The sequence below is a fragment of the Danio rerio genome, chromosome 1 (assembly GCF_049306965.1).
Source record: "Danio rerio strain Tuebingen ecotype United States chromosome 1, GRCz12tu, whole genome shotgun sequence".
Classification (NCBI taxonomy): Eukaryota; Metazoa; Chordata; class Actinopteri; order Cypriniformes; family Danionidae; genus Danio; species Danio rerio.
In genome coordinates, this window is record NC_133176.1 from 59,927,501 (window position 1) to 59,944,808 (window position 17,308).

Sequence of the window (17,308 nt, forward strand, 5' to 3'; positions counted from 1 at the left end):
AATAATTTGAAACAGGGGCGATGCAGTGGCGCAGTAGGTAGCGCTGTCGCCTCACAGCAAGAAGGTCGCTGGTTAGAACCTCAGGTCAGTTGGCGTTTCTGTGTGGAGTTTGCATGTTCTCCCTGCCTTCGTGTGGGTTTCCTCCGGGTGCTCTGGTTTCCCTCACAGTCCAAATACATGTGGTACAGGTGAATTGGGTGGGCTAAATTGTCCGTAGTGTATGAGTGTGTGTGTGTGAGTCTATGGATGTTTCCCAGAGATGGGTTGCGGCTGAAAGGGCATCCGCTGTGTAAAAACTTGCTGGATAAGTTGGCGGTTCATTCCACTGTGGCGACCCCGGGTTAATAAAGGGACTAAGCTGACAAGAAAATGAATGAATGAATGAATGAATGAATGAATAATTTGAAACACCCCTTAAATCAATCGGAAGTGTGCTCCAAAAATGACTGTCTCTAACTGAGGGTATATATCTAAACAGGGGGTATATGTATGTTTTATATATATATATATATATTTATATACTTTATTTCAGGCAACACCCCTGATCTCTGGTGGTTATGAGTGTGTTTTACCTCCGAATGCTCCCAGCAGCACCTTCTGATAGAAAGGCATGGGGCCCTGACTGCCGCTGCCCAGCATATCTCTGACCGTCTCGTAGATCGCAAACCGCGTCAGAGAATACGACATCTGAACACACACACACACACACACACACACGTGCACACACACGTGCGCACATATATTCTCAACATCACTTTTTTTTCTCAAAATGTACCATGTTATGATTTCTCAATATAATGAATTTAATGATATAGTAGACGGTTTAATTAATTTTGCCCTAATCCACTTCCATAATTCCCGCACAGAAACTGATAGTCACTGAAATAAATGCCATTCACATTGTTTTGCACAGTCATGCTGAACACTCGACATCTAATCAGTTCAGCAGATCAGTTCTGTTTATGTTTAGCAGCAGTGATCTGATCTGCAGGATTACTTCACTCTTTATCTCCAAAACTCATGTTAATACGAGCTTGAAGGATGAAGTATGTGTGAGCAGTTCATGCAGGAGTGTGCGTGTGTGTGTGTGTGTGTGATCTGACCTGTCTGCATAGTGAAGCGCTGAGTCCGCTGTAAAGTGCCAGAAAGCCGTCGTTCTTCACCACGTGTATCGCCATCCCCATCATCCTCATCTTCACCTCCTGCTGCGTCTGCAGGTGCACCTGAACAACAACAGCACAGTTACTACACACACAATCACACACACACACACTCATACAGACCAACACAAAAAGTATCACACACACACACACACACGCACACACGCACACACGCACGCACACGTTTGGGTTTTGTGAATTGTGGGGACATTCCATAGGTTTTCTTTTAACAGGTTTAACTGTTTTTTTTACTGACCTACACCAACACTACAGCTTCAGCCATCAATACAGATCATATAAAACACTTCAAATATTTCTTTACAAACAATAAATGTGTGTTTTACTGATGTTTAACAGCAGATTTTGTCAACGGTGTGAAATGAGGTGTAGAGTATTGAGTAACAGCTTATCTACTCAAGCATTAAATACATGATGAAACATGAAACGAACCCAAACACACACGCACGCACGCACACACACACACACAACCTGAACTAAAACTCTCTTTTTAATACACACAACAAACAAACACACACACACACACACACACACACACACACACACACACAACCTGATCTAAATCTCTCTCTTTCTCACACACGTCTGAATAGAGGCCAACGGTTACTCTCACTAGTATGCCAACAATTCAGGTCAACAATAAGTCGACGTGTCGCTCAGTTCAAGGCAGGAACAGACTGTAATAATGCTTTAATGCTCCTGTACACTCCTGCGACACACCAGCAGGAAACTACTGGAGGAAATACTGCAGTCTTATTCATTCATATTCCTTCAGCTTAGTCTCTTATTCTTTAGAGGTCGCCACAGTGGAATGAACCGCCAACTAATCTATAATGGGTTTTACACAGCGGATAACCTTCCAGCTGCAACCCAGTACTGGAAAACACCCATACACACACACGCACACACACGTGCGCGCGCACACACACACGCGCGCACACACGCGCGCGCACACGCACACACACACACACACACACACACACACACACACACACACACACACACACACACACACAACAGCCAATTTAGTTCATCAATTTCCGTTGCTAACCATATCAGGACCTGAACACCACGTTATAATAACAGGCAGGTGTGTTTGATATGGGCTGCAGCTGAAATCTGCAGAAAGATGGCTCTCCAGGAACAGGGTTGGCCACCCCTGGACTAAGCTGAAGGAGAATGAATGAATGATGAATGAATGAATGAATGAATTAATTAATTAATTGAGGAACCATGACCTTTGATTTCCATTAAGGCATTCAAGTGGGTATAAAAACAAATCATTTATTACATACAAAGATTATTGTTGACTTACAATATTTCAACATGTCCTGTTAGAATTAGTTGACCTGCAATAATTAATGAACAATAACTCACTCATTCATATTTGTGAATGCACTTTTTAGTAAGTTCTTAGTAGTTGTGGGACGTTTATTTGTATATAAAATAATTTGTACGTCTATTTATTTCACTACAGAATCCAATATTTGATTAACAAACTATTCTATTTTTCTACTCAACACAAAAGAAGATATTTTGAAGAATGTCGGGAATTGGTGACCATTGATTTTTAATAGCTGGAATAAATTCTCTGGAAGTCAATGGTTACCGGTGGCCAACATTCTTCAAAATAACTTCTTTTGTGTTCAGCAGAATAGAAATAGGTTTGGAACAAGAGGAGTAAATGATGACAGGACCTTCATTTTTGGGTGAACAGTGTCTTTAAATAGGCTCTTCAGAAGTGTCCCGACTATACAGTGAACTGTATTTGCTCGGAGTAATTGTATCAGAGGTCATTGGCTCAGAGTGGACTCACGAGGGTCTCGCGCTCTCACATTAAACAAACAGACATTTTACTGTGCTGACCTTTCACCTCTTCACAACACACACACACGCACACACACACACACACACACACACACACACACACACGCACACACAAGACAAATCGACAAGTACATGCACACAAACATAAAAAAACTCATCAAATTGGCCTTTAGTCAATTTGAGTGAGTGTGTGTGAGTGTGTGTGTACTCTGCTTATCTGTGGTCTTGTTTTGGTTTTCTTGAGACTCATCTGAGATAATAGTGTGTGTACTCTCAATATATTCATTCATTCACTCGCTCCCTCATTCGTCATTTAGTAATTCAGTAATTCATTTCCACATTCGGCCATTTCTTTAGTCAGTCATTTACTTATTTGGTCATTCGTTTATTTATTCATTCATTCACTCACTCACTCACTCACTCACTCACTCACTCACTCACTCACTCAATCATTAATTTACTCAATTATTCATTCTTTCATTCATTCACTCACTCACTCAATAATTTACTCAATTATTCATTTATTCATTCCATGATTCACACATTTATTTATTCATTCATTCACTCAGTTGGTCAATCATTAATTACTTAATTTGGTCATTCATTCACTGATATGATCATTCATTCACTCATTCGGTTATTCGTTATTTCATTCACTCAATGGTCATTACTTGGTATATTCACTCATTCATTAAATTTCATTCTTTCATTCGTTTACCAATTCGTTCATTCATTTATTTATTTGTCTATTCATTCAATCACTCACTCACTCACTCACTCACTCAATCATTCATTAATTTACTCAATTATTCATTCTTTCATTCATTCATTCACTCACTCACTCATTTATTTACTTGATTATTCATTCATTCACTCAATCAGTTAATCATTCATTAATTTACTCAATTATTCATTCATTCCCTCATTCACAAATTTATTCATTCATTCAGTCATTTATTCATTCATTCACTCAGTTGGTCAATCATTAATTACTTAATTAGGTCATTCATTCACTGATATGATCATTCATACACTCATTCGGTCATTTATTATTTCATTCACTCAATGGTCATTTCTTGGTTCATTTACTCATTCGTTCATTCATTAATTTTTCAGTCATTCATTTGTTTACTAATTCGTTCATTCATCTACTTGCTCAATAATTCAACATTTAGTCACTTGGGCATTCACTCATTTATTTCCTCATTCGGTCATTTCTTCAGTCAGTCATTTATTTATTTGGTCGGTCATTCATTGATTCATTTATTCATTGATTGATTCATTCATTGATTCATTCACACACACATTCATTTATTCATTCATTCAATTTATTTAATTATTCACTCATTCCCTCATTCAGTCATTCATTCATTCCCTCATTCACAAATTCATTCATTCATTCATTCCCTTATTCAGTCATTTATTCATTCATTCCCTCTGTTGGTCAATCATTAATTACTTAATTCGATCATTCATTTACTGATACAATCATTCATTCACTCACTCATTCGTTCATTCATTAATTTTTTATTCATTCATTCATTCACTAATTTGTTCATTCATTTATTTGTCCATTGATTTAATCATGCACTCGTCCATTCATTCACTTGTCCGTTTATTTATTTGTTCACAAGTACATTCCGTCGCTCGTGTGTTCATTCATTTACTCATTCAGTCATTCATTCATTCTTTGATTCCAGCTGGAGCTTCAGGACACCTGATATTCAGCTCTGAGTGGAGAGAAACACACAGCAGAACAACTGAAGTACAAACAGACACAAGACAAGAAAAGACCAACACACTGGACACACACCTGGTGACAACACAAGTAAAAATCATGAAAAAACATGGATTGAGTCCACACACTTGTACGTGCGCACGCACACACACAATTATATGCCTAATAGATATGTTATATGCCTTATATGTAAAAATATTAACACACTTGTACGCACAATGGTATGTGCACTTATAAATATACCAGCACATGCTTACACTAGAACACACACTCAAATATATTCACACTCGTGCGCACACAATTGTATGTACACTCAAATACACACTCACTCACTCACTCACTCACTCACTCACGTTATCTGATGTAAATGAAGTATAGCCTCTCTCTCATAAGCGTCTGATTCAGGATTACCCAGCACAATAAAGTGCTGATGCTGAAACACCACTGCCCTTAAATATGACAGTACAGCATGTAAAACACTGTCTTCAAATCAGAGCAGTGTGCGTCTAAAAAATCACAGTACAGTTCTCTTGTCCAACTCTATTATAAGCTCAGACTGCATGTGAACTTCAACAACGTCCTTCACTGTCATTAAATATCCATCAAAGCGGCCTCAGGACAGGCTTATAATCAACAGGAAAAATCTATTCATTCATTCATTTTCTTTCGGCTTACTCTATTTATTCATCAAAGGTTGTTACAGCGGAATGAACCACCAACTATTCCAGCATATGTTTTACATAGCGGATGCCCTTCTAGCAACCCAGAACTGGGAAACACCCATACATTACAGCCAGTGTAGTTCATCAATTCTGAAATATGAAAATAGGATGGGACATATAGAAGTTCCTCCCCTTTGAAAACAAACAGCTAGTAGGCTTTCGTTTAAATTTCAGCTCTGCCAGTGAGAGTGGTTGAGCTCCAGCTCATCAAATTAAACGAAAATTAAAAGTGTCTTCCAGGGGCGGGGCATGTCAGACACTAGAGAGCATTGATTGGTCAGAAGATTTGATGACAAATTAAAGTATGAGATGACGTCAAAAATAAAATGATTAGGTGGAAATGACAAACTGCACGCTTTGGATTCTTATATCTTCTAAACTCGATGTCAGTCTTTTAGACCACACTAGTTTATACGTATCGCTAAAGCTAACACACTGATACTAATATCTAAAAACACTTAATTTGATTTCACCTGACCTTTAAAATGCACAGAACTGTTTGTGTTGACCATCGACATTTACGAATGCGATATTTTCCAAACATAATAAACTAATAAATAACAAAACTTTTTTCCTCCTCGAAAAGTTAATTTATACAAAACCCACCTAGATCAAATCAAATTAAAAGGCATCTTGAAGGGGGCGGAGCATGTGAGACACTAGAGAGCACTTGATTGGTCAGAAGACTTAAGACATCTAAGTATAAGGTGATGTCAAAAAATAATGGACTCAATTAGGGGGAGGCAAGATAATGCCAGCTTTGAATGTTTATATAGGGGGCGAGGCATGTCAGGCATGACGTCAAAAAACGAATTGACTCATTCAGACAAACTGCAAGCTTTGGATGTTTATATCTTATAAACGCGAACTATGTCAGTCTTTTAGAGCACGCTAGCTTATCGATATCCCTAAGGCTAACACACTGATACTAACATCTAAAAATATCTTAATTTGATTTCACCTGACCTTTAAAATGCACAGAACTGTTTGTGTCGCCCATCGACATTTACGAATGCGATATTTTCCTAACATAATAAACTAATAAATAACAAAACATTTTTCCCCTCTAAAAATTACTTTATTGACCTTATTCTAAAATGCGGAAATGCGCCTGTTTTCGCGATTGTCTTAGAACTTCCGTTTCAGTCGCCTATGGGAGAAATGACAAGGAATAATAAACGGCAAAAAACAGTCAAACTACTTGCTCTAAAAACAAATGTTTGCATGACTATACAGACCAAGTAGAATAATATAACAAGGAAATATCAGTTTACAACATCAAACAGCGAAACGAACAGTTTTTAATGTCTAAAAATAAATGGAAGTGAATGAGACCGGAAGTCTCGAGCCAAAAAGATTCAAATGGCAGCGCCCGCTCGTCTGCGGAGAATAAGGTCAATGCACAAACTCACCTAAATCAAATCAAATTAAAAGGCATCTTGTAGGGGGCGGAACATGTGAGACACTAGAGAGCACTTGATTGGTCAGAAGGTTTGAGACATCTATTATGAAATGATGTCAAAAAATAATGGACTCAATTAGGGGGAGGCAAGATAATGCTAGCTTTGAATGTTTATATAGGGGGCGAGGCATGTCAGGCATGACGTCAAAAAATTAATTGACTCATTCAGACAAACTGCAAGCTATGGTCGTTTATATCTTATAAACGCAAATTATTTCAGTATTTTAAAGCTTGCTAGCTTATACATATCCTTAAGGCTAACACACTGATACTAACATCTAAACAAACTTCATTTAGATTTCACCAGACCTTTAAAACTATTCTTGCGGCCGATCGACATTTATGAATGCTATATTTTCCCCAAACAAATAAAGAACAAAACTACTTTTCTCCTCTAGAGGTTAATCCAATCGCAAACTCACCTTGATCAGGTCCAGCGGGTGCGTGCAGCAGGCGGCTCCGCACGACGCGATTCCACCGAAATACCAACGCGACATCCGTTTCTCCGCCATCTCTCCGGTTACCGTCAGCTTCTCTCTCTCTGCACGTGATAGGTTATGTCCGCTACACACAGAGTTCTGCCTTGGCTAAAGTGTGTATGATGTCGCTAATCATCCTGAGAACGCGCAGCGTGCGTGACCAGTGCGCGCGGACAAACAAGAGTCGCAAAGTTCACGCGCAGCCAATTGCTCTCACGGAAAGTGGAACTGCCTCCCGGTGCGCCAGATCCACCTCTTCAGTTACCGACACACACACATTACAATGCAGACGGAGAGAAACATCCATCCGCCTGTTCACCGCTCATTGACAACGAGCTCTGGGCTCTTAAAGAGACAGCAGCCGCTCAGAGACGGAAGCAGCACAGGACTGAAGCACTGTCTCTTTAAGAAGAAGCATTTCCTCATTCAACCAAGCCGTGACACAATACAGCCACAATAGCGTTGTGTAAAGAGTTTAGTGGGTCAATAAACGTGTGATCTGGGAGATTGATGTACCTGTCGGGCTGTTTGAAGGAGTGTTTATCTCGATGTTATGTCTGTTTAGGATTTGTAATAATTACCATAGGCTCTCCTTGGCTTCCAAGTCCTTGACTTTCACGTAGGCTAATACTGATAAGCACTGATACGATTAAAAAAGAAATACTAATATAATCTAACAGTATACAGTAGGCATAATATAACAGTAGTAGATATAAGAACAAATAAAACTAATTTAAATGTAATTAATATCTAATGTGTTACATAACAATTTATAAAGTAAATTAAACACATGTACAATATCTGTCTTTGCATAAAATAGGCTCATTGCTAAATTATAAAATGAAAAATAACTATTAATAAAAATTAAAACAATGATCCGTTAAATAACTGTTAGCTATATGCAGAGATGTATAGTAACGAAGTAGAACTACTTCACTACTGTACTTAAGTACTAAAAGGCAGTATCTGTACTTTACTGGAATATTATTTTTTTTCTCCTACTTCCACTTTTACTTAAGTACATATTTTACATGAGTTTAATACTTTTACTCCGATAGATTTTTTTATGTGCTGCATCGTTACTCGTTACTAGGGGTGTCAAAATGATTGATATCAGTTCAGTAATAGGTCATACCCGGTAATTACGTGATGACGTCATTTATCTCCTATGAGCGATGTCGCAATACTATGGCGAAGGACGGAGGCGCGAGGGCGAAGCGGCACAGCACTCCAGCCGCTAGTTTACTATTAGGGAGAAATGTTGTAAAACTTCACCTCTGTCTATCTCTCGCTCTCTCACTTTGGACATTTGACCTGCTGGCCAGTTTGTAAGGTAACTTTTTCTCTCTTCTTAGCTGTTAAAGCTGTGGATCCAGACATGAGCGTGCCAAGTTTTCTCCACTGTGTCTATTACCTGTGATAATCGCGTATTCTTCCCGCCATGGGTGAACAGCGCTTATATTTCAAAAGCCCTTTCTGTTGAGGACAATAACCAATCATAGCCGTGTAAGACCCGCCTGTCATCGCTCAAAAAGCAGGCGGGATAATATTGACATGAGTTTATTAGCTGTAAATGCTTGTGCTGTCTTCTGTGCATGAGTTTTGTTTGATACATCCAGGAAGAGTGTTTTCTTTGAGCAGGTCAAATTAAGGGCACAGTTCGTATATCTGACTGCTGTATTAAAGGACAAGATTTTATTACAAAAACCCCTTTAACTGTCACACCAAGACAAAAGCAATAGAATTTTTTTTGATTGCATTTCTTAACTCCTAATGTCGCTAGTTAACACAACCAGTGCATTTTTATTCAACACATCACATTATTTCTAAAATATCAGCCTCTACCAAATGGTTGAGATGTTGGTTTATGGTAAAAGTACCAGAATTAATAAATATACTACAGAAAATATTAACTGTAAGACCAATTTCATTAAAAACATAATAAAAATAAATAAAAATTATTACTAAATCATAGCCATAAGCCATAAAATATTTCAGATTTTCATTTAACACAGTAATATACACATTTTCCTGTTTTTTTTTTTTACAATAAAATCAAAATCAAGTGAATTTGTGAAGCAGGATTTAGTTTGCTTGTTTAGTTTAAAGCTTTTTATTTTAAAGCAATCAAACTTCAAAACTCCCAAAGTGTGAGTGTGTTTGTGTGTGTGTGAGTGAGAGTGAATAATGTGTAAGAGAAAACAACAGTGTGATTGAACGTGTGTGTGTGTGTAAGAGAGAGTGTAAAAACAATTGCAACCTATGTAATGTCCCCACAATTCACAAAAATGTGTGTGTGAGAGAGAGAGATAGAGAGAGAACTGTGTGTGTAAGAGTGTATGAATGTGTGAGAGTGGGGAGAGAGTGTACATTTAGGTGTGTGCAGGGCAGTGTGTGTGTGTGTGTGAGAGAGAGAATGTATATGTGAGTGAAGTTTTCTGGTTAAAGGGCCTGACGATGTGAGCTCTTGTACTATAGAAACTATTTACACAGAAAAACAGTATGATAAGCCATGTTTCTTTTCGTTCTGCTTAATCAAGTACCCCAAAAAGATATTTAAAATAAACAAAACAATTAGTGTATTTTGACTGCTTTCTTTAACAACGACATTACACAATACTTGTACTTTTACTTTCAGTACTTGAGTAGTAAATTTTGAAATAAACTACTTGTAATACTTAAGTACAAAAAATGTTGAATACTTTTGTACTTCCACTTAAGTATGGTGCTTAAAGAGCACTTCTACTTCTACTCAAGTCAATTTTTGATAAAGCACTTGTACTTTTACTTAAGTATGGGTCTCTGGTACTTTATACATCTCTGGCTATATGCTACAGTTAAACAAGGCTATTAGGTGTTTAAAATTGACACAATATAGACGTAATGGCAAGTGTAATGCTCTTTAGGTTTCTTAATTTGAACTATATCTACACTCTAAAAAATTCTATGATCAATTAGTCATGACAGCATATGTTTTTAGTACATTGTAACTTATTAAACTAAGTTAATCATGTTCTAACTTAATTTCATGTTCTAACTTAAGAGTTACGCAAGCTGTTTTAAGTTTAATGGACTCATAAGATTAATTTGATTCAACCTAAAAATATAAGGATTTTTTTACAGTGCTTTCGAGGTGAATGTTGAAACCATGCGCAAAATCACTTTAAGGTGAGATATCTATAAAGTAGTAAATAATTAGTAGTTTTTATTAATATTTAACTGATGGGACCTTTTTTTGCTAGTGATTTATGTTGTCTGTGTGATCTGTGAATAAATGTTGTACAGAGAAAAGTCATTCTTAATAAAATTAAAGTGTCTTTAAGGGGGGTTTCAAAGTGTACATGACTTTTATGATTGAGTGAACATATATTTATTTTCTAATAGTGAAGATTTTAATGATGTATTTCTAAAAGAAGCTCTTGTGTTATGAGAATGTAATGTTAAAGGTTCTTCAGTAGCTGTAAAGATTTTTCCTTTTTTTTTATAGAAAACGTGGAACTTGAAGCCTTGAGTTTGACTGTCATCTTGTGGACATCTGCAGTACTTCAGCTACTGGGATTGAAACATTCATCCAAAGAACAGAATAGAATAGGATAGAACAGAATACAATACAACAAAACAGAAAATAATAGAATGGAATAGAACAGAATAGAACAAAATATAATACAATGGAAAATAGCAGAACAGAATACAAAAGAATAGATAAGAATAGAATGGAATAAGAAATAAATAGAACTGAAAAGAACAGAAGTAGCATACAGAGTAGCATACAACAAAACCAAACAATAGAATGGAAATGAGCAGAATACAAAAGAACAGAATAGAACACAACAGAACTGATCAGAAAAGCATAGAAATGGAACAGAACTAAATAAAATATAACAGAATAGAATAGAACAGAATTCAACAGAACAAAGAAGAAATAATAGAATGGGATAGAGTAGAATATAATACAACAGAACAGAATAAAACAGAACAGAATAAAACAGAAAATAATAGAATGGGATAGAGTAGAATAGAATACAACAGAACAGAAAGAAACAGAATAGAATGCAATAGAACAGAAAATAATAGAACAGAATAGAATACATACCAGAAAAAAATAGAATAGAATAAAATAGATCAGAATAAAATGGAGCGGAACAGAATAGAACACAACAGAACCGAACAGAGTACAATAGAACAGAAAAGAACAGAATAGAACACAACAGAACAGAACAGAACGGAACAGAAAAACATCTGCATGACATTTAGAACAGGGCTAATCCCATCTCCATCAATAATTCCCTCACTTAAAACACCAACAGTTTAGCCCTTTATAGGGTGAAGAACCAAATATGATAAGTCAATTTAATTACAATATATATACTTTTTTTAAAATCATAAACTCCTAAAGTCTTGTATAACACCCTTAGGTTTTACAATGAGTATTTCAATGTGCCCTAAGTCATTCAGATGGATTAAATTTCAATTTCTTTGGTCAGACCCTGTGATAGTTAAAGCCTGATCTCACGAGAAAACGTAAGTATTTTACGTTTTGCAAGTTTAGTGGCTAATTTGTACGAGTTCATCTGTACGAAAATGTACGATTTTAAAAAGGAGGCATGGCACATAACCCCACCCCTAAACCCAACCGTCATTGGATGATGAGCAAATCATACTAAATTGTACGAATTAGAATGTACGAATTTATACGAATTAGCCACTATATCAAAAAGTTACGAATTGCCGTGAGATTGCGTTGGATAGTTATTTTAGTGAGCTTTCTATTAGTAACAAAACAAAGTATTTTGACTTCTGTCATCTTTTGTTCATTCTGTAATATATTTTCAGCGTCTATTTTATTTTCATTGCAGTTATTTTATGTCTAATTCTGTAACTTAATGTTAAACACTTCTTTGAGACATTGTTTACAGCTTAAGAGTGTTGAATAAAAATTTGGTGGAGAAAAATGATTTTTGTGATGATATAAGAGCAGTTAAAACAGACTGCTCAATTTTGAGAACACTAAAGTAAAGGGATGTGAACACGACTGGGGGGTAAAGGAAAAACAGTTTAAGCCCAAAACCTGGTACTCTTTCTTTATAGTGGTTTAATGATATCTGTCAGACACTGATGTTTATGAATGCCTGCTTGTGAGGGAGTCTGCAGCACGATGACATCATCATAATCATCATCATCAGACTGACAGTGGACTCTCTGTTTATTGTCAATCCTGCATTCTACAATCCCGCCGACGCTTTTACACTACGCAATCCACAGAGTAAACATCTGCACATGCACACAGTCGGATGAGTGGCTTTATTAGACAGACAGATTATACAGCCATAAATAAATGACTAGAGATGCAAATGTTAATTATACTGAGCATTGAAAGAACAGATGAATGACTGAAATCAAGAAAACAACTGCAACTTAAACTGACATCTACTAAAGATGTAAAAGAAGCCATCAGAAATCAACAATACAGTTGAGGTCAGAATTATTAGCCCCCCTTTGAATTTTCTTTTCTTTTTAAAATATTTCACAAATAATGTTTAACAGAGCAAGGAAAATTTCACAGTAAGTCTGATAATATTTTTTCATCTAGAGAAAGTCTTATTTGTTTTATTTCGACTAGAATAAAAGCAGTTTTTAATTTTTTAAACACCATTTTACGGTCAAAATTATTAGCTCCTTTAAGCAATTTTTTTCCCCCCAAACCATCATTTGTAAATAATTCTGACTTCAACTGTATGTCTGTTTAATACATTTACACGAATAAATTCAGATTTCCTAATGTATTTGGATGGTCTAAACAAAAATTCCCTCATACATTTTTGACAAGTAAACGTAATTTCTTTTCAGCACACAAAAACAGACACTGAAACCATCAGACAAATATTTTTATTATTAGTAATAATAATAATAATAAACAACAATAGTCATATTACACTTATCCTGTATATTGCCATTTGAAGTAGTGCCTTTTATTAGTGTATTTTAATGACATTTTCATCAGGCTGACTTTTAACATTGTGTCCAGTGACTACAGATGTAACAATGTCTTTGGCTAATTCAGGTACATTAACAGGAATGCTTTATTAATGTGCAATGTCCCTGTTAACTAAACATATAACACACAAATATAATAAAAAAGTGTTTTTTATACATGAGAAGCTCCAAATAATACACAAAAAATAATTTAAAAAAGTCCTTCATAAGATTTGTATGCTATATTTAGTCATGCCATTGATGAACTCGCCTACATTTTTTTCATAATTAATGAAGAAAGTCCCTGCAGATCTTGAGTTGTGAAACATGAGCACAATAAAAGAACAAAAGCATGATAAAAGTCTCATAAACACCACTCACTCATGGACTGTTATTTAGAATTATGAAGTACAGTAGTTATTACAGAAAGCTCGTATTCGTATTGCTACAGATGACTTGTTCGTTTTATCATATCTCTTCATATAGTTCTTCATTTAAGTCTCTTGAATGGCAACGTAATAGTTCCAACCCAGGCTTCAATTTGATTATTTACCCCTATATATAATTTCGAAGAGCATCAAATACGTCCCAGGAGGTATGTTATTTTGCAGATTTTGTTTTTGCGAATCCACTAGACGCGGCTGTGTATGCTTTTTCAGATCTCAAATTTCTCTTGTGAGTGCCATCAGTAAATGCAGTAAAGAAAGCAAATGTTTCCTTTGCTTGCTGTTATTTTTGTTAATATGGTTTAATTATCATCCTCTACAATAATTCTGCTTTAATAGGATATTAACTCTGATATTAATCTGATGATCTGGGACCTTCAGCTACGGTGTATAGTTTAGATAAATGCGAATAATTTTTATAAATGTATATTGTTTTTGTTTTTTTTTACGAATATTTTTGTTGAATTAAACTTGATGTATACTGCTATATTTAGCTTGTTTTGACACATAAAAAAAAAGTGTGGCAAGGAAATAATTAGTTTGATGTGGTTTGATAAATCCTTAGAGTTGAGCCTTAAAAAGTCATGTGAAATACATGTAAAAAAATGTTAAGGATGCATGTGGACATAACATAATTTAAATCAAGTAATTTTAGCATGCCAAAGTAAGATATTCATACTAAATACATTCTCCCAACAACAAAATTGTGGCTAGTGAAAATGGCAAGTGGCTAGTAAGGTTGGAAATCTACTAGCCACAGTGGCTGGTGATCAAAACAGTTAATGTCAAGCCCTGTATATATATATATATATATATATATATATATATATATATACAGTTGAAGTCAGAATTATTAGCCCCCCTGAATTATGCCATGATGACAGTAAAAAGTATTTTACTAATTCTTTTTCAAGACGCTTCTATACAGCTTACAGTGACATTTAAAGGTTTAACTAGGTTAATTAGGTCAACTAGGCAGGTTAGGGCAATTAGGCAAGTTATTGTTTAATGATGGTTTGTTCTGTAGACTATCTAAAAAAAAAGATTAATGGGGCTAATAATTTTGTCCGTAAAATGTTGTTTAAAAAATTAAAAACTGCTTTTATTCTAGCCGAAATAAAACAAATAAGACTTTCTCCAGAAGAAAAAATATTATCAGACATACTGTGAAAATTTCCTCGCTCTGTTAAACATCATTTGGGAAATATAAAAATAAAATAAAATTCAAAGGGGGGCTAATAATTCTGACTTCAACTATATATATATATATATATATATATATATATATATATATATATATATATATATATATATATATATATTACATTTTACTATAATAAATTGTTACAAAGTTCATGCTCCACAAAGGAAACACACACACCCTGACATGATTATGCAGATCAAAGCTTTTAGATGGCCCATTAATTGACGTCTTCTCACACAAACACCTTCTCCGGTTTGCTCTCTGCTGTCGATGGAGGATTCACTTTTCCGCCTCTTCCAAAAACAGGCATGAGCGGAGCTCCAGGGGAGGCGGAGCCTAAATACATCAGAGCTCCGCCCACCAGCATGAGCAGCGCCACCACCCAGCCTAGGTATAGGGCGGGGCCGAGCTCTCGCTTCAGCACTGGCGGCACATTGGGGTCGTAGAAAGTACTAATTACGACATATGCGTTCCAGCACACCGGCAGCAGGAATAAAAACGAGGCAGCCACAAATAACACAGCGCCGACCCGCACCAGTCGAGCCTTGGGATCCCGCGCCTCACCCAGACAGTGTGTGCACTTGAGGCCAGTGATGCAGAGCGGTAGCGCCAACACACACAGCAGCAGAGACAAAACGCACAGCGCGCGGCACGTCTGCATGGATCCTGACAGCGCCAGTCCCGAATCGTAGATTTTACACTGCAGGCGACCCCGCTCCGACAGACAGGACATCCAGAGCCCCTCCCACAGCACCTGCGACACCACCAGCTCATCGCCCACGAATGCAGACGTGCGCCACCAGGGGGCGATGCAGACCACGATCCCGAACACCCAGCCGGACACGCCCAGAACCACACCCATCACCTGCAGGCCTGTGTTTGCCATGGTGAACAGAGGATACTGTCACTCTGGAAGAGATGTAATGTTTGTTTTTTTATAGACGAAACATGTACCTTCATGATTAATAAAGGGACTAAGGTCGAGTTCAGACTGCATGATTTTCAGAGTAGTCGTGTCACAGATGTTTTCACACTGCATGACTATCTGGGCTAGCATTTTGTAGCTGCTTTGTTTACACTGCAGGATGGATCGCCTACAGGGGGTTTCACATTGCATGACTTTACAATAGGAAGAATCGCCGACAACTTTGTCCAAACTACGTCTCACAGCCAAAAACACGTAGTTTATCTTTTGTTATTAACTACATAACTATAAAGAAGCCTTTAATGGTGTAGAAAATGTAGATATTTGCTCACCTGGGTTTGAAAAGAATTAGCAATTTCTCCTCAATTTTCTTTTTTAACTTTCTGTATGATGCGTTAAACAGACACGGGTGCTCCTGAGTCCTGTCAAACCTCCACTAGCTTTTCCTCCATTTCGTGGGTCCAAATAAACCGAAAATGCACGCTTTTACTTCTCCCCCAACCTCCCGCTGGCTTGCAGGTACACACACACACTAGGCTAGTGAATGCTGCTTTCTCATTGGTTGTAGGTGATCGGTAATGTTATTTTCAGTCAAAACTTATTTCACACAACATGATTTGAATCGCCGACAGCTCCAGATATTCAGCACGCCAAATATCTCACAGGCAATCGGCGATTCTCTTAGATCGCGTCTTTGATAGTTCATACTGTGTGATTGTCACGTGCACGAGCACAGATTTGCCTGTGATTTCAGGCATTTGTCGGTGATTTCTCAAAACGTGTCGGTGAGTCAAAATCGGGGCTAAAATCATGCAGTCTGAACTTCGCCATAAGCCAAAAAGAAAATGAATGAATGAATGAATGCTGTAAATATTTTCATGTAATATAAGAATCTTTTTTATAAATAGAATGACAATTATGCTTTTTGAATTTTTTACAGACAATTACAAAACTACCACTGATCTGGATAAAATCCTTACTTAATAATAGTTGATGCATTCACGCACAAAGAGCAGTAATCATGCTTTCTTAAATTAAATGTCGTAAAAATGTTTTCAATTATATTAATAATAAATTTTTTAACTCAATTGTTGGGGTTTTGACGCAGTTTTTGGTTAAAACAACCCAGCATTTTACACTAATGAAGTTCACATTCGTCTAATTCATATTAACAAACTGTTTTTTCTTCACAATAAAAAAATAAACAATAAAAATACGTTCTGTCTGAACTCAAACTAATGAAGTTAAAGAAGTGCAGTACTTACAGTGTGCGAGGAGTGTCTGTCTGTGTGAGTGTGAATGCTGTCTGACGTTCATCTGTGTTTGTAGAAACACACTTTCTCTTTGTTCTTAC

General features: G+C 36.5%; 2 protein-coding genes across 3 annotated transcripts in view; both read right to left on the reverse strand.

Annotated features, from left to right (window-relative positions):
• The window catches only part of slc25a10b (solute carrier family 25 member 10b), a 69,365-nt gene extending 61,637 nt beyond the window's left edge, over positions 1 to 7,728 (reverse strand). Inside the window, exons 1-3 of one of the 2 annotated variants that reach the window (XM_073926290.1) lie at positions 7,350 to 7,728; positions 1,104 to 1,223; positions 573 to 687 (exon numbers count right to left, since the gene is read on the reverse strand). In XM_073926290.1, coding sequence (XP_073782391.1) covers positions 573 to 687; positions 1,104 to 1,223; positions 7,350 to 7,439 — 325 coding nt within the window. In that variant the 5' untranslated portion in view covers positions 7,440 to 7,728. 2 annotated transcript variants of the gene reach the window in all.
• Positions 7,729 to 15,134: 7,406 nt separating this feature from the next.
• cldn31 (claudin 31) lies at positions 15,135 to 17,281 on the reverse strand. Its single transcript, XM_002660588.8, has 2 exons — positions 17,220 to 17,281; positions 15,135 to 15,938 (listed from the first exon to the last, which is right to left on the reverse strand). Exon 2 carries the CDS (start codon positions 15,913 to 15,915, stop codon positions 15,262 to 15,264), a length of 654 nt encoding a protein of 217 aa, XP_002660634.3. The 5' UTR covers positions 15,916 to 15,938; positions 17,220 to 17,281; the 3' UTR covers positions 15,135 to 15,261.
• Positions 17,282 to 17,308: the final 27 nt, after the last annotated feature.